This window comes from Echiichthys vipera, assembly GCF_963691815.1.
Source record: "Echiichthys vipera genome assembly, chromosome: 9".
NCBI lineage: Eukaryota > Metazoa > Chordata > Actinopteri > Perciformes > Trachinidae > Echiichthys > Echiichthys vipera.
This window is the reverse complement of record NC_139834.1, coordinates 17,295,412-17,322,551: the sequence shown is the minus strand read 5'-3', so window position 1 is coordinate 17,322,551 and position 27,140 is coordinate 17,295,412. Positions and strand designations below refer to the sequence as shown.

Below are 27,140 nucleotides of genomic sequence, written 5' to 3'. Positions count from 1 at the left end.
CAATCTTGGAAAACTGTAGTTTGTGCTCTGTCGGTTCGCATTAGCAAAGACCTTTAAACCGAACTTTTGTTTATCTTTGTTGCTGTGTAACCATGACAATGATGTGGCACGCTTACGGCAGAGCTCAGGGGCCTCATCACTGTTGTCCAGACAATCGTTGTCCCCATCACACTTCCAACGCTCTTGGATGCAGCGGTTATTCTTGCAGGCAAACTCCCCGGGCTGGCACTGGGGCGGAGGCACATAGGAGGGGTTGGCTAGAGATGAGATCAGGGGTAGGAGGAAAAACAGATGGACCATTGAGACAAGAGCCAAGCACCAAAACAAAACAAAGCTTTTTGGTGCCTAGGTGAGCTTTCATCTCTCTTAAAAGTTGCAAAAATATATTTAACAAAAAAAATAAAACTTCTCTCCAGATTTGGCAAAGACAGTGCACAGTGAAGCTCGCAAAGGGAAAGTAGAGCCTAAAATTCTTTAACAGCCCTCGACTCCTGCTGAGTAATGAATTTTCCTTAACCTTCCACATTGATCTTTGGTAAAACCTTTCTACTTGCAGAGGTTCTAAGTACCTCTGCAGGTGACGTTATCGATATCCAGGATTTGATCGTCAGCGCAGCCACAGGACCTGCCGTCAGGAATAACAAGGCACAGACTGCTGCAGCCACCATTGTTAACTCGACACGCATTGGAGCCTACAAGAAAAGACAAACCAGGAAGAAAGGCAGAATATTATCATTGTTTACTACTTCTTTATTAGCAAGTCATGAAGAGGGAATGAATGAGCAGAAGGGAGATATACCTTGCTGCTGGTGTGCATCATACACTCTTATCTCAAAGATGGGTGGCCTCTCGTTGCGCAGGAGAGTGACTGTCTTAGTGACCTGGTCCAGTTTGTAGATACTCCCGCCACGGTATTCATTCCAAAAAAGAAATTGTTTGTAATGACATAAACCGAAGGCGTGGTTAAGCTCCTGCCCCTCATACACCACCTGATAAGTCAGGGAAGAGACAGTTTAGATCTCCAAATATTACCTGCATTTCAAGTGATTATCTTTTTTAATAAGATGTGCACAAGATTGGTGGATTATTACTGTATACAGTATAATAACTATAATAGTTATTACTACTTTAATTAAAGATAGGGCGACATGTTGCTGCTCATGGGGGAATTGTTGCGTCTCTGTAAATCATAAAGTGTGGTCTAGAACTACTATATGTAAAGTGTCTTGAGTGAATTTTGATATTAATTGGGATTATAAAGACAATTTAATTGAAGTGAATTAATAATGTGAAGTAGTATCTCTTAAATACACAGATACTCCACAGTGTAAATACATTCCCTGAGCCTTACCAACCTTTCGCTCAGTGGTGTTGAGGTAAACCAACTCAATGCGGTCATAGTAAGCATCCACCCAGTACAGGATGCCCTGGGGAATGTCCAGACTCAAGCCATTAGGCCACAGCACTGTCTTGCTGGTCAGGAACACTTGGTGATGGGAACCATCCATCCAAGCTTTCTTGATCTTTCCTCTGTTGCTCTCTGTGGGGTCCTCCTCCCAGTCAGTCCAGTACATCCATCTATGAGACAAGAAGAAGAATCACTACGTTCAAAAACCGCGTGAGATAAGACATTTCTGTGAGAGCTGGAGGTGTCAAAATGTAGCTTTTTTTTCATGTTAGTTTTGATGGCCTTTGAAATACCATCCCACAAAAACAACAAAGAGAGTATCCAAAAATACACACACACACACACACACACACACACACACACACACACACACACACACACACACACACACACACACACACACACACACACACACACACACACACACACACACACACACACACACACACACACACACACACACACACACACACACACACACACACACACACACACACACACACACACACACACACACACACACACACACACACACACACACACACACACACACACACACACACACACACACACACACACACACACACACACACCAACTACAGAATAGCATTAATGAGAAAAGAATTCTCATTAAAATAACAATACCCTATCCTCTAGTGTCTCACCCATGCTGCGGGTCCACCACAATTGCACGAGGGTGGCTCATCTTTCCCTCAATGAGAGTCTTGCGGGTCTGAGAAGCCTTCTCCAGCCTGGCAACGCTGATAGTCTTTTTAGGCCCATCATCTGTCCAGTAGAGATTACCTCCCATCCAGTCTACTGCTATCCCCTCTACTGTGTGAATACCTGAGATAAGCAAAAGAAGCCAGTATGAAAAAGAAACTATTAGCCTTTACAATTCAGGATGAATTAAGAGAATAAAATGGTAAGGAATGAGCTGACTGAATAATTTTCCCTAAATTCCAGGATTTGGTTAGAGAGTAGAAAAAGTTCCCAGAATCCTGTGCAAAGCAATCATTTTATTCTTACCTTCCTTCAGTATGGTGTCCCTCTCCGTACCATCTATCTTCTGTCGGCCAATAATGTAGCTGGTGGCATCGGCAAAGTAGATGAATTCACTAGCAGCATGGAAATCCAGAGCTCTCGGGTTCATTAGGTTCTCAATGGGAATCATGTACTCATCGGGAACCTTAGCGTTCATGTCCATGCCCCTGATGATTCCGGGACGACCCTTACCGTACACCAAGAATAACTCATGGTCTGGTTCTGCAGTAGAAGAAGAAAAAGAAAAAAACATTTCCAGGGAATAACTACCATTACTTCTACCAGTGATTTTGAATGGGAAGGGGTTTACTTTTGTAAAATGACTTTTTTCCTTCAGTCTTGTTACTCACTCTTGCAGGACTTTCCATCGCTGCCAAGGCTGAATCCTGAGCGACAGCGGCACGTACGCGTCTTGTGACTGTTGCTAAGCAGACAAATGTCAGAACAACCCCCAGCCTTCCCAAACTGATCCAGGGCACACGCATGGCTGCGCACTAAGTCAGGAAAGAAGGGGCACAAACCCAACAGTAATGCAATGTTAACTGTTATTAATGTACGTGGATCAGTTAGCAGTCACGCTTAGTGCCTCCTTGAATGAGTACCTTGTGGTTGGCGCCTCTGGTGGTACACGTGCAGTGCAGCTCCCCGGTCTACCCGCGTCACAACCTGGAAGTCGGAGCTGTTGAAGCGGTTCACTCTGATCACACTGGTCTTGGGGTTGAGGTTACCTTCATCTGAGTTGGTGGCATACAGGTAGTTCTCAAATACAGTCAGCCCGTACAGGTGCTCAATCTGAAATAAAGCAATAATAAAGCAGCAAAATTTTAAAAAGCTGTCTCGAGGTTGCTTCTGAAAAATGCTTACGTTCTCAGCAGAATAGCTCATGGTGCATGACTAATGACTTTTTGTAATATCGTTTGTGTACACATTTGATCTTGAAGGCTGTAAATTCTGCATAGTGAAACTTTCCTAATATACTATTTATCAGCATAAAATGGGTTCTAAAAATGTGAAGAAATCTCCAACAGACAGAGATGGACAAACATAGACTCAGACAAAGGCACACTGAGAGATAAAGGGGAGAGAGTTTGTGTAAACTTGGCACAGGGAGCATAATGGCCCCACTTCCTACCTTCTGTTAAACAGAGAGAGCTTTTACTTTTATAAGGGTCTATTCTGTGCAGCTCTCCTCTACTGTCAGAAAGATGTATGGGTTGGGATCATATTACCTCCCCACCTCTCTCTCACAAACACACCACCACCACCGCCACCAGCATCACTGCAGTCCTGATTTCATTAAGATCGTTACTCTACTTTAAGTTTGAGCCAAGCTTCGCTAGGGCCAGACTAATATGTTTAGAGAGACATTAGCCAGGAAAATCACATTCTCTTTAAGTAACATCAATCAAGGCAATAAAAAAGGGACTTATCCCCTGGAGAGGTGGGCCCTCTTTGGCTTGATACTGAGGAGATAACTGGAAAATACTGCCTCTAAAGATGTTGATATTAAATCAGTGATGATACAGATTTGGAAAACAGGTGTTTTGTTTAATTAAAGAGAGGACTTAGAAGTTAGTACGGAAACTTGGCTATTGCTGTTCGTTCTAATTTATTTTTGACTGCATTTCATTTGATTGCAGTTTGTATTTTCTGTGTACACTCCTCCAACCGTCCTTCAAACCTCACCAGCAGGCCTTGGATGATAGTGTGTCGGTTCTTGCCCTCATAGTCAACCACTTCGATGTAGTCCAGGTAGGCGTCAGCCCAATACACCAACCGGTTGACCAGGTCCAGTGTGATACCGTGGGGGAAGACGATCTTGCTGTCCACCAGCTTAGTGCGGTTCTGGCCATCCATGTCACAGCGCTCCACCCTCGGCGTAGACCCGTAGTCTGTGAAGAACACTTTGCTGTGGCAGAAGAAGAGGAAGGCGACGGAAAAGGATATTCCATTAACAAGAGGAAATTATATGACTTAAGAAACTAGATGACTGCTCTTTGACTTCATGTATCAATTTGGCTTGACATTAAATCATTGACCACAACTTAGATATCTGTATTAGACATTATTAAAAACTCAAATAGAGAAGTGATACTTAAGAGAAGGGAACTACATCAGATACCAGCTTGTCAGCTTGTCTGAAACACCCAACATGCAAGTGTTTAAGTAGTCAATCTGTCTAGGTTTCCATCTGGATTTCCATTTTTGACCGCCTGCTTGCTCAGCATGTCGTCTGATCATAAGACAGCATTTTCCTCTCGTAGTGTAGCGTTGCTAAAAACAGCATGGTAGGGTTTTGTTAGGTCAAGAAGAGTGGAGGGAAGTACGGACCCCATGGCCGGGTCCAAGGCGATGCCTTTAGGGTTGTACAGCTCTTGGTCCAGCAGGGTCACGCATGTCTGGCCGTTCTTGTTGCAGACAAACACCCGGTCGTCTACGTCATCCACAAAGTAGAAGTTTCCCGTCAGCCAGTCGATAGCCATCTGTTCAACGTCTAAGGGATGCAAAGGAGAGAGAACAGGACTGAAATGGATAAAAAAATCAGAGCCTCATGGGGGTAGTCATATAACCCTCAGTCATATAACAGCTTCATTTAAAAACCTCTCACTTTATAATGCCATGACCTTTTTCTCAAGAGTGCCCACACTCTTGAAAAACAAAATAATAGCACTGAACTAATGAGTTTCTGTTATCTTGCCACACCACTAGGTCCAACAGGTTGTCCATTACCAGCACTTTACCCTGTTTTTGATTAAAGCAAGCAGGGCATAGGGGAGAGAAAGAAACACAAACTACCAGACAATGAGTGAGTGCTGTTTCGAAGCTGAACTTCTTAGTGGACATCAGCAATAACACAGAACTACTATAGAGAGACTCCAGACTTTTGGATGAATCTAATGATATACTGTATTATGAAATTCAGAAGTATGCATGGCTATAAGGGGAAAGTCGGTCAAAGCAAAGTTTTACTAGCCCAGTGTGCCTGAATAGGAGGCACATAAACTAACCAACAGGACACAACACTAATCTACTAATAAATCATTTCCACGGTAAGAAACTTGTCGCCATTGGAAAAAGAACCTTTTGTGTTTCCAGAGGAAGAACTAGGCTAAAAAACTGCAGATCAAACACGGACCCCACAGCAGTTATCACTTTTGAACATCTTAATTATTCAACAAATAAGTACTGAATGCCACTGTCCATATTAGGATGAAGGGATGTTATTAACACAACAGCATCCTGGCTAGTTTTCAAAAAAAAGATGAACTTCAAAAAAGGCCAGAACAGGTAGTATTATTACACAAGCCATGAAACAAAGAACAAACGAGTTTATAAGCATTATATTGTACATTTGCGTGACCAATTAAGGTGTCTTGGGCCAGGGTAGAGCATGCATCAGGTAGTAAATGATGCAGACGCCGGTTTGTAATTTGGCCATGAACAACAGAGTCTCCTGCCTTTGTAGTCCTCCAGCTTAGCACCAGCCACCTGATAGCAGGGCAAAATCTGGTTAATCATCGTGTTTAGAGGCGACCCAATTTCTGAGTGGTTAGGGCTCATACCACATGGGGGCGCAAATGCCTCTGAGCAGCAAGTCCCGATACCTGGTTCCAATTTCCAGCTGGACGGATCGTTCGCTGCATTTCACCTCACAAGTCTGTTTCCACAAATTTTCTCTCAACTATCGCCATGAAATAAAGGCATTAAAAATTACCCAAAACATAGCCTTTAATGTCCGGTCCAACTGATTCAGATATTTATGTTCCCATATACAGCAAAACTTTGGTAAGGTGAGAATGGTAAATAGTCCTTAGCATGAACTTTACATGGAATCTACTGAAGGGATGAACATACTTCATATATTCATTTTCTGGAAACGGAAAAGTGTTTACATGTCAACGACAAGACATGAGGACAATAAATGACTGAATATATTACAGGAATAAAATTGGTTTTGTGGAGATCCAGATCTTTTCAGGTTGTTTTTGTCTTCTCTGTTTTTTTTTTATTATTATCATCATTTCATATTATGTGTATGTGCTCAATCTGTAATGGAAAAAACAAGGCCATTACATATGATTCAATCATTATTATAAGCTACAAAACTTTCGGTGACCTGGTTCAATGTACGACGGCATCTGCATTTAGTTCTCGAAGCATTTATTTTTTTTTTTTTTTGTAATTTTGCCACCCATCCAATGGGCAGGAAACAAAAAAAAACAGAGGAAAGGTTTTTGCTATGGCAGCAGAGAAACATGACACGTAAAGCTCTGTTTTTTTTAGGGATCAACTTGAAGATCGGTCAAAGTGACCCAAAATACTGTTGCAACACCTCAGAGGAACTTGACATCTCGATACCCCGCTGTTTACTAAGCCAACCTTGAAAGAGGAAGCTTTCCAGACAGAGACCTTTAGATATACCCCCAGCATTGGGGAGGTTGAAGTGTGAAGCTAGCACTGGAAACGTTTCTCACTCTCTGAGAACCTCTGTCCTGTATGAGACTGGGTGCAGAAATCCCAGACCACAGGGAGACCCAGCTGTGGGAGGGGGGGGCAGGACTTGAAGATACATAGAGCCTTGTGTTTTAACAGCTGCCAGCACACTTCCTTTCAAAGACGAACACTGTATATACACATCACACAGGCTCACTACTCACACCTACAGTTTCAAAGTGGCCACAAGTGTCTCTCCAGTTAATCCAAGGGAAAACTTTGATGCCAGGGGTACAGGAGTTGGGTCTAACACCACTGACAGCGGGCCTGCAGTCGGCCCGTCCCAGGGCTTTGACCATTCATAAAGAAAACATCTGCACTGGAACCCCCCCAACAATGACAACCATACTGCTCAAAGACAGAGCCAAAGCAAGCTCCACAACAGAGCATACATACATACATACATCTGGGCCTGATGTAGAACCCACCACCCCACCTACCAAACATATACATACACAGAGCTTCAAAAGGCCTGCCACACATGGGACTTACAGCGCCTGGTGCTAAAATATAAGCAGAGCTGAGGAGGAACCGGGAAGTCATGAAGGATGGGTTTGCAGTCGGGAAAGAAAGACAGACATACAAATACATGAGGTAGTAAAAAAAAAAAAAAGGGAGAAAATAATTGAGGGAGGGAGTAGAAACCAGTCCAAGATGTTTCATAAACATCAGGACCAAGATTTTGACAACGGCATAAAGTTTGTCATGGAGTTGAGAAGGATAGTGATACTCCCACTGGTATAAGCTCTAAAACCATACCTCTTTAAAGACATCCAGCTGGAAGCCTGACTGCACAAGGCATTGATTAGACTCATATACAGAATAGAGGAGCCAGTTGTGCAACACAGTGACTATTGCGTTGTGTAACAGCCTACAACTAGGGGACCAGAGAGCCAGCCAGTCTGTTGACGTCCTTGCTCATTCAACTTCTGGTAAGTGGAAAAGTTTGCTGGGAAACTGAATGAACCCACCCCTTTCTCTTCATCCAACCACCCTACCCTCACAAGCTCTTTTCACTTCCTGCCTTTAACACCTACCAGCTCACACCACACTGAGGAAAACGTTTCACAAACTGAGGGGGTCTTACTGGCAACAACAAATATGCTGTTTGCCCAAATAGCAAAAACATACAGGGCCACATCCTATTTAGTTCTTCAAACTAGACACCTAGACTCTGGAGTAGCGCCACATAATTTGTACTGTACTGTTATTTCCTCTATTTGCATGTTAGTGCAAAGCACAAAAGAATCATCATCGTGCTGCTTACATAATCCCTACTCCAAGAGTATCCTATGTCCGTGTAAAAAAAAACAACCTCTTTGACCTCTCAGGAGAACAAATTTAAGAGTTCATAGCGATTATGGTTTTCCATGAGCTGACATATGAACTCCAGTTAAGAAGCTATAATTCTGCCAATGGCAACTCCCCATCTGCTATATGTATAAAAGAGATTATTGGCTGGATAGAAAGACCTGATGACAGGTGTTATGTGACATGATTCAACCCATGACAAAAAAAATCAAGATAAAAAATGATGGGTAAAAATTAGGTCATTTAGGTAGAACAAATGTGCTCTTTGGATGCAGGTGACAGCTGAGAGAATAATAGAGTACATCAGAAGCCTTTGTTTAAACTAGCATTAGAATAACAGTCATTTAGCTGATGCTTTCACCCAAAGCGACAAAAAGGGCATCTAACTATGAAGATACTGCCTAAAAAGTGCATAATAATTAGAAAATGAGAAAAAACGGTTTCAAATGCAAGTTTTTTTTACTGAATTAAAAAAAGAAATATATCTATATATTATTCATGGACCAAGGTGCAGTCTGAAAAGGTGAGTTTTCTTTTCTGTAACGTAAGATGCCTAGGGTTTCTACTGTCCTGATTTCATTGGAGAGCCCCCCTCCCTCCCTCATATTGAGGGAGTAGCAAGCCTCTTGGCATTAGCATTTTTCTTCTATACAATGATGTGAAGATATGGTTATGTTGTACCTTATTGGATTTTACTATTATTATTATTAGTAGTAGTAGTTTTGTTTATACTGTATGTATGTGTGTATTTTGATTTGTGTTATGTCAAAGCACTTTGTAAACTGCTGTTTTTAAAGGTGCTATACAAATAAATGTCTTATAGTTATAATAATTATTATTATTAGTATTATTATTATTATAATTATGGACGGTCTGGGGTGTAAGGTTTGACCATGGCCTGGATGTAGGATGGGCCAGAGCCATTTAACAGCATGGTAGACAGGTAACGTGTCTTGAATTGTATTCGAGCCACCACTAAGAACCATGGCAGGGTGCAGAGGAAAAGTGTAGGAAGAGCTGCAGAGGTTGGATGGTTCGTGCAGGCAGACCAGCCAGGAGTGAGTTGCAGTAGTCGAGACAGTAGATGACAAGAGCCTGCACCAAAAAAAACCTGCGTCCCCTTCTGTGTGAGAAACGGAGGTATGCTCCTGATGTTGTGGAGCATGAATCTGGAGGAGCGGATTGTCACAACGATATGAGCAGACACTAGAGTTCTTAATGTTGACAGAAAAGTTGTGGATGGGAGATTCCTTCCCTGGAATGAAGAGCAGCTCAGTCTTCAGCTGCGAGATGTCAGCCAGACATGCAGAGACTAGATGAACATTTATATCTCTTTTTTTCCCTTTTTTTTAAAGAAGTCTCTTTTTTTGCAATGAGAGGAGGATTAGAGCGTTTTCCCTCTTTAAACAATATGTTTATAATCTGATCTTGACACATATTTACAAAGACCTTCTGTGCACTGATTTATTCTGGAAAAAGGGCCGGCCCCTGCTGTGGAGTTCCGCTCAGAGGGTGAAGAGGATGGGACGGGTCCGCTAGGCTCCCCTTTTATCTTCCCAGTCAGAGACTCACACGTGCAGACAGAGCAGGCCACATCTGGAACCCTCGTTTACTTATCTGCCCTGCTCTCTCAGACTCCCAGAAGCTATAAATCACCCTGTTTGTGTGAACCATACATCTACCCCCTTTTGCCTTCATCCATATCCATCTAAGGTCAATCACCAGGTTGGACCACCATATTTATAAAAGCGTACCTGATCCCTGCTCGTTATAAAACCCTGAATAGTGCTGACAAAGAGCTCATGTTGGCACCATTTAAACATAATTTGTTTTGAAGGAGAAGGTTCACCTTCAAGAAAAGGAAAGGTAAAATGGGTTTATCAAGAAGGACACAAAGGTGAAGGTAGCTAAAATTTTAAAGCACGACTACAAGCGAAACCATATATATATATGCAGCAAATATACTCAGCTGATGCTTTTTTTTTCTCTTATCGCAGCTGAAAGCCCAGACTGATGCAACATAAAAGTTGGAGGCAGCCAAAGTAAAGAGAGCCTCTTGTCTATTTGCTCCCTGAGTGACTGAGGACAGCCGAAACATACCAACAGACATGACTGGACCCACACTGTCAGGGTTTTCCAAGGTGTGTTATAGTGGAGATCTGAAATCTGAAATTAAGACTTCCTCGACTAACATCTTGATACATTTTTATGAAATAAAACATTAAACTTCATTAGTCCGAGTCAGAACAAGACACGTTGCAAGAAGATCTGGGTGGCTTACCGCCACTTCTCAACTATTTCCTGGGGGGAAACCCTTACTGTATATCAGAGCCAGATCCACAGACGATACATCTCAGACACAGCTCAGGGCATACTCACACTGTCCTTCCGTACCGCGACCCGGACTTTAGGGTACTTGTCCCCCCTCCCTCTCCCCCCCGCGCCCCAGCCCCGTTTGTACTCACACTGCCAGGGCCGGCCAATGCTTCTTACTGTCCACACGCCATCACGCCGTAACACGTCACACGCATTGATCGCGTGTGTGTGGCTTTGTTTACAAATCTTTCCGTAGATCTCTGAGTTTTTGTGCGTCTTGTCGACTGTTTTTGAATATTTTCATCCGACCAAATCTGCAGTAAACACTCCACCTCCGCATCACACCAACGTGAACCTTTCACCGCCATTGTTGTTGTTGTTAAATGTCCGCGCATGGTCCGTCCTTCTATTTACATGTCCGAACAGGCGGACATAATGCTACTGCCGTAGGGCTCGTGCTCGTGCTCGCACACGTGCGCACGCTCGTGCTCGTACATGTGCAAACGGCTCCGCTAAAGCCAACCTCTTTCAAGCAGGCCTTGGACGGCCCGCTGGCCGCAGTTGTGCGCGGAGCGGGTGCACTCACACTGCTTAAAGGTACTAGGCTTTAGCTGAAAAAACGGTTTTGGCCGCGGCCATAAGGACAGTGTGAGTACGCCCTCACTCTGCTCTTCTCATTGAGTGAGCACTGCACACTAAATTGAAGGAATTCAATTACCTCCAAACTGCGCTTTCTAATACCAACATCAAATGATAAAACTTAAATGCTAGTTTAACTGCAATTAAGTTAGTGCAGCCAAGAAAAATAAAGATAAAACATACATTTAATATAACAGCACACCTGAGTTTAATATTAGATCCTGCCTCTTATTTATACGGTGTCATGAGATGTATAAGAGTAAAATGCAAGCATGAGACAGCACAGAGACGGATACAGAGTGTCTGCAGTGGCAGCAAAACAGTGAAATCTCAATTCATAAAAGGTAATATGTTACTAAGTAATGGTTGCATGAGTCAAAGGTATTTGGGTCAGTGTGTGTGTGTGTGTGTGTGTGTGTGTGTGTGTGTGTGTGTGTGTGTGTGTGTGTGTGTGTGTGTGTGTGTGTGTGTGTCTGAGCCACAGCTACCACAGCTGACCTGACTGGACAAGACATGGCCGGAGGAATGTAGGGGGCTAGGGGCTGTTCTCAGACTGACATAACCCAACGGAGGAATGTAAATACCATCTGCATGACCACTCGCATATACACACACCTCCAAGGTACAGCAAATCACTAGCTTCTCCCTCTCTCCCTCTCATTTTATCATTCCCTTGTCTCCCTTGCTTCAATCGTTCACCCAGGGGCCCCTCAACACTTCCTCCCATCACCCCCAATTTGCCTCTCAAACCACTTAAGAGAGCGGTGGATTAAAAAAAAGGCCAGAAGCATGAGGGTTATCTGCGATATGGGCAATTCAGGAGAGTGCAATGAATCAACTGGAAAAAAGCTCATTTTAGGACGCTGGGGTTCACTGAGCCTCGGCTCTGCCCCGGCTGTCAGCAGTGACGGCGGCTGCACAAGCTTCATTTGAAGTGGATATGAGCCGAGGTACTTCTAATTACGTCGCAGGTTTTCTGGGTCTACTCAACCGGCTTTCTTGACTTGCTTTCTTCACGTATGCCGTTCCACGCCTGGGGCCAATTCTCAAGGGAACGCTTCCCACACGCACAAATGTAAGCACACATGCACAAGCCCGCACCCTCATTTTTATGTTTTGTCTAGATTTCGGCCCCCATTCTCAGAGAGTAACGGCTCTGTCAGCCAGGCGGATAAAAACAAACCTTGTCGGGATCATAATCAGAGATGAATCATGTCATAATTATATGAGCCAGTCTCTCAGAGGGGAGTGTTCACATGCTCTGTATGTTAGTCTGTCTGTGTGTTGCCCAAGTGATGAGATTCTGTGAGTTAAGAGAATGCCTATGGCTATGAGGACAATACCGCCACAGGCCAGGCATATCACTTGTCATTACACACACACACACACACACACACACACACACACACACACACACACACACACACACACACACACACACACACACACACACACACACACACACACACACACACACACACACACACACACACACACACACACACACACACACACACACACACACACACACACACACACACACACACACACACACACACACACACACACACACACACACACACACACACACACACACACACACACACACACACACACACACACACACACACACACACACACACACACACACACACACACACACACCTTTTTGGACAAAATTTACTGTATTCTGTGACAAAACCTAATGCCAAATTTCATCATATCAAAAAAATATTGGGATACAACAGATTACATTCCAATGCATTAAACAGGGCAGGAAAAACGAATTTCCATAGGTAGCCATGCACTGTCAGCACATAAATCAAGCTATTCAGTAGGTTACAGTTTTGCCGGTCAAGAATTGCAAATTAATGCCTGAAGGCATGCTGCCAGCCTTATATGTATCATATCAATGTAAGTAAGCCACACACATATTGCCTCTATGGGATGATTTAGTGGTGTGTCAGGGTGCCCCTGTTCTTCAAAGACAAACGTTTTGAAAAATAAAGCTGGACTCAGCGATTCTACTTGGCACTTTTATGCTGGTATGAGCAGCTTTCCGAGATGAGGCTGTATTGCTTCACATCTCACATTTGTCTGAGCTAGCAGATGCAAAGTTGACCATTTGATTCCTGAGGCACAGGGTGAGCTGACAACTCGAACAAATTACCCGAGCATTTCTTGCATGCTCTGATGCGGGGAATTAATTTCTCTTTTGCTTGAAGTCTACAGCTAAACTGTCGTGCACCCCTGTACCTGACAACATTTTTCTGTCAGCAGAAAATACTATTTTGAGAAACAAAAGCTCTCCGTTACATTCAGAGACATTTTTTGTCAATGAAACTACCACTCACGGTGCAGGCTGAGGGAGATGTTGATGGTGCGGATGTTAGTGACACTCTTTAGGTCAGGGATGCTGGCGCACTTGAGCTGGGTGGCAGCAGGGGTGTCGCCCACATCTATCCAGCAGACGGTCTCCTCGCCGTAGATGAAGTCCATAGCCATAGTCGGCTTGGTGGGGATGGAGTTCAGCCGTGACGTGGAGCCGCTCAGTGAGGTGCAGCGGATGTTGTGGAGGTTAGCGATCAACAACATAGGCAGACGATCCACTGGCTCTGGGGAGGGTGATCAGGACAGGGAAGTGGAGGAGAGGGCAAGCAGAGAGAGAAGGGAAATGAGGGATAGGGGGAAAAAAGGGAAAGGGAGGAGATGGAGAAGAGTCAGAGGTCAATACATCTCTCACCAGTAAACAAGCTTGTTAAACAGAGAGGCTGCAGCAACACCATCTTTTTTTTTGTTTAAAATAAACTGTATCCTTCTCTGCTGCACTGTGTGTGTGTGTGTGTGTGTGTGTGTGTGTGTGTGTGTGTGTGTGTGTGTGTGTGTGTGTGTGTGTGTGTGTGTGTGTTTTAAGGGATTTTTGGATACTCTGTTGTTTTTGTGGGATGATATTTCAAAGGCCATCAAAACTAACATGAAAAAAAAAGCTACATTTTGACACCTCCAGCTCTCACAGAAATGTATTATCTCACACTGTTCTCACCATTTTTGGCTTTACAGGAGCGGTTGTCAGGCTGCAGCAGGTAGCCCTCCACACAGCTGCAGGTGTAGGAGCCCTCATTGTTTGTGCACGTCTGACTGCACGTCCCGTACACATTGCACTCATTGAAATCTACAGGAGAATAACAATGATTCAACTGACACGGTCTGTGATGAACTATACAGAGATAGTACAGCATTTATCCACAGCTCACTGAATTTGGTCCTTAGATAAAACAGCACTAAATAACAAAAAGCAAAGGTTACTACCAAACCCTGGCACATGCATTTATCTTCTACCCTTGAGAAAAGAGGTTTGATAATGAAAAAAACAATTCTAATCTTCTCTGTATACTGCCCCACGCAAATTCCAGTCAGCAAGCAGAAAGTCAGAGCTATCAAATGATTTTAGGAATTTTTACTTTGGCCGAGTTGAAATAAATCTGCCAAATCACCCACTCACCTTTACATGTCTTTCCATCTGCAGCAACCTCATAGCCGTTGCTACAGTAGCACCGAGGCCCATCATGAGTCACAGCACAGTAATACTGGCACCCGTGAGAGAGACAGCCTGCTTCTAGACCTGAAACAGAGAAAAACCGAGAGGCACGGAAAACATTAAAGGCTGTGGAGGCTAACGTGGAAGGGGGAGAATCATAAGGCTGTTTTTACACACGCAATGCAAACCTGAAATTATGTGGACATCACCCGCCAGTTTCCTAGTACAAAGACCGGGTTATCTCTGAGTGTGCTTTTGTGTGAATACAGCCGCTCATTCTACAGGTGATGTTTATATCATGCATTGGCAAAAAGCGGAGCAAAACAACCCCCCCCGACGCTGAAGAAGAAGGGTGATTTACACAAAAACATCAAACTGGAGAGATGACGAGATTCAGTAAGCCAGTAAGGACTGACATCAAAACCCTCAGACAAATTCAAAGAACGGCAAAAGACTCGGATGTTTAAGATCAAATTAAGAACCAGCTCCGTTGGTCGGAGTCTGGACTATCTCCGGGACCTGATTCGCCCGACGTTAGCTGGGATACATATGTCAAAACAGCAAACTATCAGATTTAGATGGAAAATACATTCTGGACAAAAACAGAGGCCTAAATTAAGCTTGTTTAAGTAATTGCCTCCTTGATCAGGTTTGTGTGCAGATCACCTCACTGATGTTAATCTTAATCCTAACACAATCACAGAACCATACTGTCAAAGCATATCACATTATCCACTGAGAGATCACATTAGATTGTGTGTGTGTGTATGTGTATGTGAGTGTGAGAAAGTGTGGGGGTCACACACACACAAATGTGTATGCATGTGTATTCATTGGTGAATGTGACATACGAGGTGATTTGAATGTGCACACGTAGGGGGCCTCTTCAAGGACACATCCTTCTGGCAGGAAAAGAGCGGCATCCGCACATACTGACATCACAAAATTAAATTTCAGACTGCTTCTATTAGCTTTAAATCTCCAATAAAATGTGCTGTAACACTGAACTCACACTTGATTCATTACTTTGGTCATGTTTGCATCCGCCAATATCAGCCTTTGGCCACCACTGGGTGGGTTCCTTAAACTTTTTTTTACAGAAATGACAGTATGTGAGGGCAGAGGAACAGATGTTATCCTGATCATAATCAGCTCTTGTTTCGTTAAACTACATTCTCTTTGTCTCTCTAAATCTCGTTCACAATTGGCATGTAGATCTCCATCTCTCCATTTCTGCAAGCTTTCATCTCTGAATTAAGATTTATGCTGACATGAATTATAACAGGCGTGTAATCTCATGCTGCAGTCCTACATCGTTGCAACCCCTGGCTACCCTTTGAAGCTCCAAGACAGTGGTAGCGGCAATATTCTGCATCCGCAAGTAAGAGCAAAACCTTCACATAAACTACCAACACGAACACACCTCATGCTGATCTAAAGAACTTCACTTAGAATTTGTGAACCTGTTAAGAACAAATTACCAAGTGTAAACACCAATATAACAAAACCGGAAATAAAAAGAGGCTTCAACGAGCACAAAGAAATTTACCTCAGCATCCAACAACAAAAACAGTGAATGGTCATGGACACACTATGCGTACAGTGGCTAGTGATAGTGATAGTAGATGGCTGTGAAGAGCGGAGATTGGACCAGTGAAGGGCCCTTATTATATAAAGCCTGTGGCAATCTGGGTCACAATGACCCTTTTGTTGTGGCTCCACTGAAAGGAAGAGTCTCCCGGCAAACACTGTGGCCCACATCGAATCAATTCACTGAGCCTCACACTGTGAGAGAACATAGGCAACTAGAGTGCTAAAATACCCACAGAATGCACCTCTGTCCAGGGTCATTTTATTCTATTTTGTACCCAAGTGTCTAACTATGGGTGGGCGATATTGAAAAAATTAGTATTGCTCTACTTATCCTCAACATTTGATGATACTAAGCCGACTCGCATCCATTTATTTATTTCCATTTGTTTTATGAGAATGAAATCCTATAATGTTTTTTAAATATCTGTTACAATCAATTATAATCATATATTTGTTTACGTTGCGGTCTTGACCAGGTCACCCTTATAAAATAGATCATGGATCTCAATGGGTCTTACCTGGTAGAATATGGGTTAAATAAATAAAAACAGGCAAATACATATTCTGAAAACACACACAGAGACACACACGGACACAGACCCAGAAACATAATATCAGAGACGATGAGAAAAAGATTATTAGGAGAGGTGACAGAGACATGAAGAAGAGAAAAAGAACTGTCCAGGTCCATGAGGAAATATATGAAAGTTGACATTTTCCTTCCAAATCAGATCATGGGGCTGGCAGGCCAAGTGCAACAGAGTGACTCAGGGTGAGACAGAGACCGATAGATAGATAGATAGATAGATAGATAGACAGATAGATAGATAGATACTGCTAGTTGGGTTAAATCTAAATTATCATCCCTTCAGACATGAGAACTATAAAACATAATATGGTTAAGACTTTGGTTATAATGATAAATGTTAACATTGATAATAGTCATCACCAAGCTGCTATAGGCTCCAAAAATGTATCAAAAATATATTGTTTATGGGCTACTTTCATTCACTTTTTTAGCTTAACATACAAAAAATGTTTTTATTTTTTTTATCTTTGAGAGAGCCTGGGGAGAAAAAAATTCTGGAATGTGAATCTGCAAATCCTTTTGCTTGCTCTAACCTCAGAGAGCATTTGTAGTTGTACGATAGCAGGACAAGCAGAGGAAGGGAGTGAAGGACTGAAAATGAGATGAGAAGAACAGAAAACAACAAAAAAAGAATAAAAAGGGAGAAGAAGAGGGCAGGGCAAACAGAGGGGGAAACGAGTGAATAAAGGGCTTAAGGATATTGGATTGCAGCTCCATGCAAACAAGCAGCAGCAGCGTGTCAGACGTTTAACCAGGGGTTAATGAACGAAGCAAACAAATCACACAGTGACACACTGGAGGCCTTCAGTCCTAAACAAGCATGCAGAAGACATTGATACTGTTACTGCATGGATGGTAACCCTCAATTTCACTCATCCATAACTCTTTAAAAGGAAACCGAGTGAGAGTATAGGCTGAGTTTCATCAGAAAAAATATCACATTTTGACACAATTGAACAGACTTCAATAACAGGCTGATGAAAATATGAGCAATCTAACTGTAAATTAATTAATCTGTGTGTGTGTGTGTGTGTGTGTGTGTGTGTGTGTGTGTGTGTGTGTGTGTGTGTGTGTGTGTGTGTGTGTGTTTGTCATTCACATATCTCGAGAAACCTTCATCCAATCTACTTCACAATTGGCGGGTGTGTTGCTGGGTACCCAAAGGCATGTACTGTAGTGTCAAATGCGGTATGATTAGACCTGATGGTGGCGCAACAATGAACAATGAAATTTACATTTTGGCCTGTAACTTTTGAACTGTAAGTCTCAAAAATATATATTTTTTCCCTAGATTCTGTCGTTCCAGACACATCTATAAGTCACACCAAATTTTTGAAATGTGTCCAAATCTGTTTGTTTTTTTTCAACACTCCAACAAATTTTGAGCAATTTTCGCCCAAATTTGGTACAGAACATACCATCTGGACCAAGTAGGAAAATTTTCTATAGCTGGCCATTAATGTTTGCTCAAAGCTGTGGGCAGGACTTATATCCCAAAAAAATGCCTTATGCTCTGAATGCTTTGAGCAAACACATTTGGCAGATATGTGAAGACATGATGTATGAGTGACCATGACAAATTGGAACCCTTTGGCCAATAGGTGGCGCAGTAGCAGCATAACCTCATTATAAACATCTGTCTGTGTATGTATGCATGTATGACTGTCCTTCACATATCTCAAGAACCATTCATCTGATCGACCTCACTTCAGGGGGCCACGCAATCAGACTGTTCCAAACGTTTTCTTGCCGTCTTGACCAAGTCACCCTTATAAAATAGATCATTGATTTTAATGGGTCTTACCTGGTAGAATATGGGTCAAATAAATAAAATAAAAAGGAGGCAAACATGCATCCCACTAAGGTTGCAACTTCCTTAAAGATATGCATGTGATATGATATGCATATTCTGAAAATAGTCTGGAAATATTCCGGCCTTTTAGTGGGCTGGAGTGGCAGATGACTGAGGGAATTACCATGAACACACACACATACAAAATCCACACAAAACAGAAACATAATATCAGAGACAATTAGACAAAGAATATTAGGAGAGGTGACAGAGACATGAAGAAAAGAAGAAGAACTGCCCACAGCAGGTCAAGGTTGACATTTTCCTCCAAAATCTGATCCTGGGGCCGACAGGCCGGGTGCAACAGGGTGACTCAGGGTGAGTAGGACAGAGACTGGGCGGTGTTGGGTCATGGCCATAGTTACACAACAAAAACTGTAACGCCTGAATATTTCACAAACATCTATCCATCAACAAGCTTGAAAACGAATCCCTTTCCTTTATGAGAAATTGAAAATAAAATAAATAAAGCCTCAATGCATTTCGACATCCAGAGGCCGTAATTGAAAGCACAAATTGAACCAAATGCTCACTTTATAAAACAGACTATTCAAGTATGTGAAATTTTAAGAGAGGTAATTCCCAGGACATTCCTACCTTTGTGCTCTCACTGTCTGGAAACAAGTCTACGCAGGCCCCTGTCCTCTACCTGCAGCTGACAGAAGCCTACCATTACGTACACAGCTCCATCAAATTACCTGATTTCTACTTCTTCAACTGTATTGTTTGGACATATTTCTGTTTATTTTGTAAACATGTGCATGCCTTTCACATTATGAATTTGCATTCTAGCATTGCACATAATATATAATAAAACTTTTTATCCACTAAAACTTCGAGAATACCGGCCTTTATTTAAATTTAGCACAACGCCATGCTTGGTTAAACACACAGTCAGGCAGTTTCTAAGACAGCCACAAAGTAGTTCCACAGAACAAAACTATTTGGTAAATTCCATCACACATAGACTTAGACCTCTCTTTATTGATCCCTTTGGGATGACTCCCGCAAGGAAATTGAGTTTCCAGCAGCTTACAAAAACACAAGGGAGGTATAAAAAATACAGCATAAGATAACCAATAAACTCTTAGCTAAATAAATACATAAAGTATAATACAAATACAATTCACAGAAAATTAAAACAGATAAGTTAAATGTAGAGTAAATGTATAAGATAAAATATGCATGACTGTATATGAAAGAAATGAGCAGTAAGATTAAATTATTGCTCTTAAGTGGTGGATTAAGTTATTGCACAAAAAAGAAGATAAGTGTCCATGTATGTAAGAGAGGTTGGTGGTAAATGCTGCATTAACGGCAAGCAAGAACTACTGAGAATGGTAAATCAGACTTAAAGGATATTCTAATGTGTTTATCCAGGTATGTGGGTGTACATATGCTCAGCGATTGTTAGCATTAAAATATATTTATTGGCAGTTGTGTGGAGCTGCAGAGTCAAAGAGGGCAAAGTAACCATAAGCAAACACTAGCAGGGCAGTGGCTTGAGTAATGAGCAAACAGTGGCTATCGTAGTCCCAAACAGTGGCATGCTGCCCCTGCTGCTTAAATCCACACACACACACACACACACACGCACACGCACACGCACACACACGCACACACACGCACACAGTACGCAGTACGCACACAGTACGCAGTACGCACACAGTACGCACACGGTACGCACACAGTACGCACACAGTACGCACAAAGTACACAAACACAAAGTACACATTGTGGCACAAAAGATTCCCAAAACACATAACAGTTTAACTTGCTGAAGAAAAATGTGTAGCCCATTATGAGTCAAGAAATACATGACAGTTTCACAACACTGTAGTGTCTCTAAATACAGTGACGGGCAAAGACTGGCAATAAAACAGGTCTTGTCGTGCAAAACAACTCTAACTGCAGCCAATAAACTCATTTAGGTCAAGACCCACTCATGAATAAAGATGAAAATGCGGTCTTTCTACAGGCAGCCTCAAGTAGCCTATGACCAATTCTCATTCCACAGTTAGTGGGACATGAAGGACAATGAAAGCCCACTGCATGCATAAACAATGGAGTTAGGCCACTACAATAATCAGGCAGAGAAAAAAGGGAAAAACTCTCTAGAGTACTGCCATGACCCCATTTTCTCTTCCTTATCAATCAGTCACTTCTGAGGGAGGCAGGTCTAAGGCCTTGCCCCCCAACAGAGGCCCCTTCACCCACATTTTGACAGAGAAATAACAAATGCAGGCCTACAGATAAATGAAAAGACTCCACTTTCACTAGTATGACAGAAAAACAACATAACTGCCAATCGTCTGAAAAGACTGCATTTAGGGTTTTTTAAAAGAACTTTTAAATATAGGCCTAGAACTATACTTTGTGTTTTCGCCAAAGGATGGCAAAGAAAGTTAGACAAGCAACCTCAAGACGCTGTGTTTTGTAACACTAAATCATATCAGAAAGAGAATATCTCAGCACATCCTTGATCAAGGCACCAAGTATGAAAAGAAAGATATACATTCCCTTCTTTTTCTGTCGAAGAAGGTTATTAAATTGGCTTGCTAATGTTGCCCAAAGCTACAGTATGGCACAATCTACTCGTCTGTATTTAAAGGTCCCATATTATGCTCCTTTCCAGGCTCATACCTGTATCTTGGGTTTCTACTAGAACATGTTTACATGCTTTAATGTTTAAAAAACATCTTTCTCATATAGTCTGTCTGAAAATACCTCAATTCCTTCTCTCTGTCTGAAACACTCTCTGTTTTAGGGCCTGTCTTTTTAAAGTTGTACTCCATAAGAATTAAGATATGTTGTTTTGAGTGGCATCTTTGGCAGTAAGATGTAACTGCAGGCGAGCCTGTTCTTTCAGAGCCCTCCATCTTGTCATGTTCACGATCAATGTGTGTTGATTATTTATTTTATTTCTTTTGCTCTTCTGTAAACTTTATTGAAACACATTCACCTCTCTACTTCCAGTCCTTCTCCTGTATGTTACCCTCTTACACACACACACACACACACACACACTGTTAGTAGCGATCTAGGCTTGACAAACCAACCGCTGTCAGCAGCGCCACAAACATGGCGGCTTATTTACATCTAGCCCGGGAATGTCGTCATAGACACGCAGATTGGAATACTCTGCAAAAAGGCCATTAGAAGTGCTTTCATTTGTCACTCTTTGATAAAGAGTAACTTAAAAGACAATTGACTAGATGAAAATCTTACGGAGTACAACTTTAACCCAAAAGCATAAGAATATATGCATTATATATAAGAATTCCGATTCGTTTTTAATTTTAAAGTGTCAAAAAACATGAATAAAGTGACAGATTATCTCTGAACCTTGGAACCTGCCTGTATACTGTAAACCTCACCACCCATCACAGCATCATTGAGTCCACCTGGTTACTCCCTTGATATTCCTACACACAAACCAAACCAACTCAGCCCAAACCTTTGCCACACACTATGAAAATGATGAGAAAATCTATTTTCAGTGAGATAAAATTCCAGCCGAACCTTGCTACACTCCCCTTTCTAACCACTCTTGTCAACAACTTTGGCAGAATTACTTGAACACACTATCTGACAAAGTGTGCTTTCAGACAGCAGCGCCCAGGTATACTTGCCCAACCCGGCAGTTTGTACAAGCAAACACTAGGATGCCTGTAAAAGGCCTTTCCCTGAAAAGAGGGGAGCTCACAAGCAGCAACGCCAAAAGGTCCTGGACACACTGCTGGTGTGTTTGCGTGCGGGGTAAAGGGTGTGTTTGGGTGTGTATTTGCAAGAATGTGACTGTATGAGTGTACATGTGTGTGTGTGCGTGAGTATAGGCATGCATTACAAGCCCATGAACATGTAGGTGTGTGACCAGTACTTGACTACTGAGGACGGCTGGACTTGTCCTCAGGGACAGGCAGTACATGTTGTGATTGGATGACATCATCACTTTGTTGTGTAAAGTCTGAAAGTGGTGACCAGTACGTGGGATACTGACACTCTCGCCCACTCCGTACAACTGTCCACTTCATTAGCCCAACAGTGTTCCTGCTCTTCTGGACAAACCATATCACGCCTAAAAGTTCCGATTAATGTGCTAGAACTCAAATTAATGTAGAGAATCTATTCATTCAGTCTTTATCTATATAGGGTGGCCCAATAAGAAAACGCTCTATATCTGTCCACAGTACAACCATGCAATAGAGACAGTACATTGCAAGAAATAATACAAATTTAATAGAATAAAGGGCATTAAAACACATAAAGCTGTAACTATTATAAAAGCAAAATATATCGATAATAAAATATCTTAAATGACTCAAATGTACCATTGCAGATACTGGTATAGACAGGAACAGAAGCTTTAAAATTAGCAGAAGAGATAAGATGATCCCAGATTACAGACATTGTTTGAGAACCTGGCAGAACAACCCATGTCCTAGGACTTTCGTCCACCGAGATTGGAGAGTAAATATTTAATGAAGTGATTTCATATTCCAAGAAAGGTATTTTGATGCCGAATAGCACAGGGCATCACTGCTACAACCTGCAAAATTGAGAGACAGATGCACGGGTGTGCAACAGAAATTAAAACTATGCAATCCAACATAAGTTATTGCAAATATAAACAGGCAGAGCTTCAGCCCGCTTTATCTGACACCTGCCTTGCTGAACACTGAGGCGACAGCCAGTGTTTTCGCTCCTTTGTCCGCTGCAACAAAGACCGACACTATGGACTCAATACGTTCCATCGCTCATTCTTCAATTGACTCTTATTAATAGTAGAGGATTTGATGGGATTCTTCTCCAGCTGCATCCAGGCTGAATGCTCATCATTCCCACAGGGATTGGGGAAACAGTCTCATAGCTGAGCTGATTGATAAATTAATGACTTTTTTTCCCCAGAAAGAGAAATTCCATTGTAATTGCACAAGCCATAGCAGGCATACTCATTAAAAGGCCTAATAGAGGAGATTACTGGATAGAGATTATAGTTTTGGATGGGAAGACAAGGAGATGCTAGCAAGGAAAAGCCGGCTGGTCATTTTTGAGCCACAACAAAAAGGCTGACACTCTTGTCTCTATAGAGCAAAATTATTATACTATCTCTTTTGAGTACATTTTGCAGAAAATGAGGGTTAGAAGATGTGTATGCATGTTTTTGTGTGTTAATTACTTCTGCAGTGAGGGCCCTCATCCCAGCCATCGGAACAGTCGGGAATTCCATCACACAATTTGACCATATGGATACACACATCCAGGTCCAGGCACCCAAGTTCATTGACAGGACACTGGTTCACCCTGTTGTGTGCGCCTGGAAAACAAGGAAAACACATGTAAGGAAACTCAGCAGTAAAAAACAAAACACAGAGTAACTTTCTAACAAATAACTTGTGTACAGTTGTAAATTGAACATGTTTAATGCAACATAAAAAAAAACGTGATGAATTTAAAGTGTGTGTATATGGCTTGATAAAACTATTCAAAGCAGCACCCACACAGGCAGATTGGATTTAAACATTCCAACAGGTTGCCGTACTGTAGTAGTAGGCACGGCAAACCAGCCATTCACCCAAAATAGACGTTGCCGTCCGTAGCCGTCCCTTCAGCCATAACTTCTTAAAGTCCTTAATGAATGGCAGACCGACTTTGTGCAACCACAGAATGTTTTATTTTTTAACCAAATGAGCTTTATACTATTGTAGTGTTCTCAGTTCTGTAACAGAAACTGTACCCGCATACTGAGAACATTTCCCTGGCTGCTCTCAATGTCATCTCTAACATCTTTCCCAGTTCATTGTCTACGGAGCAGTTATAGACTTTATACTAAATGACATCACAAATTAGAGTTTTAGCCCTCTAGTTTTGGGATTTGGGAAAGAGTTGTTCATATTTACTAATATTTTTGGACTGTCTTAGACAAGACCAAGAACAATTTTGAATGAATTTTGAAGATGGCTGTAGTTCCCTTTTAATCGGCTGTGTAGACTTCAAGTTTTTCAATTAATTCCTCTCCTGTTAAGAGTCGTGTCTTAATTTTTACACATACATCTTGTTTTGCCATGGTGGGACAACAAATAAAAAGAAATATGGAAACAAATATCATGAAAAATTGTAGTGACCCTGTGTGACATGAGATATATGTGCACAAATGCAGTTATGGTGTATACCGTCAATGTGTACCACATGGCAGAGCAATGAAACATGGTCTACAGATGTGATCATTTGGCAGATATTGAAGAAACATTATTAGAAAAAATACAGACTAATAACAAAAGATACTGTATCTAAAACAGCGTGGAGGGCAAAGGAGAGAACGTGATCTCCTTTTGTCCACAAGAAGCAGAGATTGTTTTTACCAGCGTCACACCAGAACAGTACATTAGATGCAGCCTCTTCCCTTCATTCTCTCCCACTCTTCTCTCTATCTCTCCTCTCAGCCCACACTGTAAAGCAAACAGTTTGCTTTGGCTGTTTTTCTTCTTCCTCCTCCACCTCCTCCTGCATCTCTCTTTCCCTTTCTCTCTCTAACATCTGCTGACCCATTTTAGAAAAACACTAGAAGCACAAAAAATACAGTTCACCGCCTTCACAGGAAACGATCTGTAGAGTTCTGTGGGTTATGTACAGCGCTGAGAGAGGCTTTGAGAGAATGATATCTGAATTTGTGCAGCCCGAAGCTTCAAACCTGTTTCAGTACCTCCCTTCAGAATCTGACATACACGGAGTCTTCAGTGTCTGAATATTAAGAAGCCAAAATGAAGTTCAATTGACCCTTATTTCTGCCTCATGCATTATCCGTGTGAGAAGTTATTAGATCTTAGAGGCAAGTAAAAATACATCTCTCTCGTATTCTCACAAGACAGGCCATCAAATGAATCAAAGTGTGCGTGTGCATAAAGACTTATGAGGGAGAACATTTGCCGGCATGTCGGCTTTCCCTGAGGAAAACCACAAGCATTCCCTCTACGTCCTCTGTATCCATTCAAGAGATTAGTTACCACACATAATAATAAAATGTAACTTGGTTAAAACAACCTTAAAGTGACAAGAGACTTCTATAATGATCCCACCACAGCAGCCTGTGTAAATGTGCCTCATCCGAACAGAGAATTGGCTTCTATTATATCTGGCTTAGGGAGAGGCAGTGCTCTCCTATCTGGGGGATGCTAGCATATTAGCAGCCCCCCTACAGCCTCAGCCTCTAAGCCAGTCTGGCTTACATTCAATAAACCGCCAACCTGGGGGTTTCTACCTAAACTGCAGTACCAACAATAAATTAATCTGGAATGTGGAATCTGTAGGCAACGGGACAAGATTTTCGCAGCAGAAGCCGCCTGGTTTCCTTCTGTAGTTATGCATACATGTAAGCATTAGAGTTTGACCGATTTATCAATAGTGGCCTATCACAGACATATCAGTATCGGTATCGCCGTATGTCCCTTATGCACCGTTATGAAAACTTATTACAGAACTGAATAAAAAAATTATATTTTTTAAATAATAGAACTGTAATAAAGAAAATTGTGCTTGGGTTGATTTAGAAATGTGATTTAGCAACTGAATGATACTGAACAGTACTGATGCTTATAGCTATTTATTTCTCTACTTTCTCAGTGTTCATTTCTAGAATAGCTTGATGATGCAATACATTGTATGTATAATGCATAATAATGTATTAATAATGTTAAATATTCTGATGAAGGTATTTATTAAAAGAAAGCAGCCTTCTGAGTACCTTTGCACTGTCAAAGTGCACAATCCACATAGAAAAGGTCTATTCTCATTCCAGCTAGAAAAAAACAAAATCACTATATCGACCGCCATATATGCATCTAGTTAGCATATTTGACAAAAAGGGATGTGTTGAGGACTGAGCAGACGGATGGATAAATTGTTTAACTGACAGTGTGGTACACTATCCCAGGCAGCAAAAGACTAAAGAGACAACAACTCTACATCCCGTCACACACAAGCATACGGTACCTTTCCCCTAACCAGGCAGCAGCTGAATATGTTTTTGGAAACTCACTAACAACTGCCTGCGCTACATAACATCCGGAAAGAATTGTTTGAGTTCCACAACAGTAATACCTTGGCAGGAGCTGAATAGGGACCAGCAGCAGAAAACTAAATAGAAAAGACAATATGGAGGATTAAATAAATTTGCAGGAGGGACAATGGAGATGAACCCTTTACTCCCTGCTCCAGTTTGGGAAGTTGTTGGCAGTGTATTACATTAAGCTCCCCTCATACTGGCAGTAGCCATTTCCTCCAACATCTACTCAGCTTCGAGTATTACTGTACAAATCTGAAGAGAAGGAATACATATGCACATAGAAAAAATGTATTC

At 41.9% G+C, this 27,140-nt stretch overlaps 1 protein-coding gene across 1 annotated transcript in view; it reads right to left on the bottom strand.

The window, feature by feature from the left end:
- LOC310951812 (low-density lipoprotein receptor-related protein 1-like) overlaps window positions 1-27,140 on the bottom strand; it is a 92,172-nt gene that overhangs the window by 40,233 nt on the left and 24,799 nt on the right. Inside the window, exons 3-16 of the mRNA XM_083920228.1 lie at window positions 23,964-24,101; window positions 14,715-14,834; window positions 14,256-14,384; window positions 13,567-13,827; window positions 4,784-4,946; window positions 4,139-4,361; window positions 3,055-3,244; window positions 2,803-2,946; window positions 2,438-2,674; window positions 2,074-2,254; window positions 1,356-1,578; window positions 800-989; window positions 570-692; window positions 117-257 (exon numbers count right to left, since the gene is read on the bottom strand). Coding sequence (XP_083776354.1) covers window positions 117-257; window positions 570-692; window positions 800-989; window positions 1,356-1,578; window positions 2,074-2,254; window positions 2,438-2,674; window positions 2,803-2,946; window positions 3,055-3,244; window positions 4,139-4,361; window positions 4,784-4,946; window positions 13,567-13,827; window positions 14,256-14,384; window positions 14,715-14,834; window positions 23,964-24,101 — 2,463 coding nt within the window. The remainder of the gene's footprint in view (window positions 1-116; window positions 258-569; window positions 693-799; window positions 990-1,355; window positions 1,579-2,073; window positions 2,255-2,437; window positions 2,675-2,802; window positions 2,947-3,054; window positions 3,245-4,138; window positions 4,362-4,783; window positions 4,947-13,566; window positions 13,828-14,255; window positions 14,385-14,714; window positions 14,835-23,963; window positions 24,102-27,140) is intronic.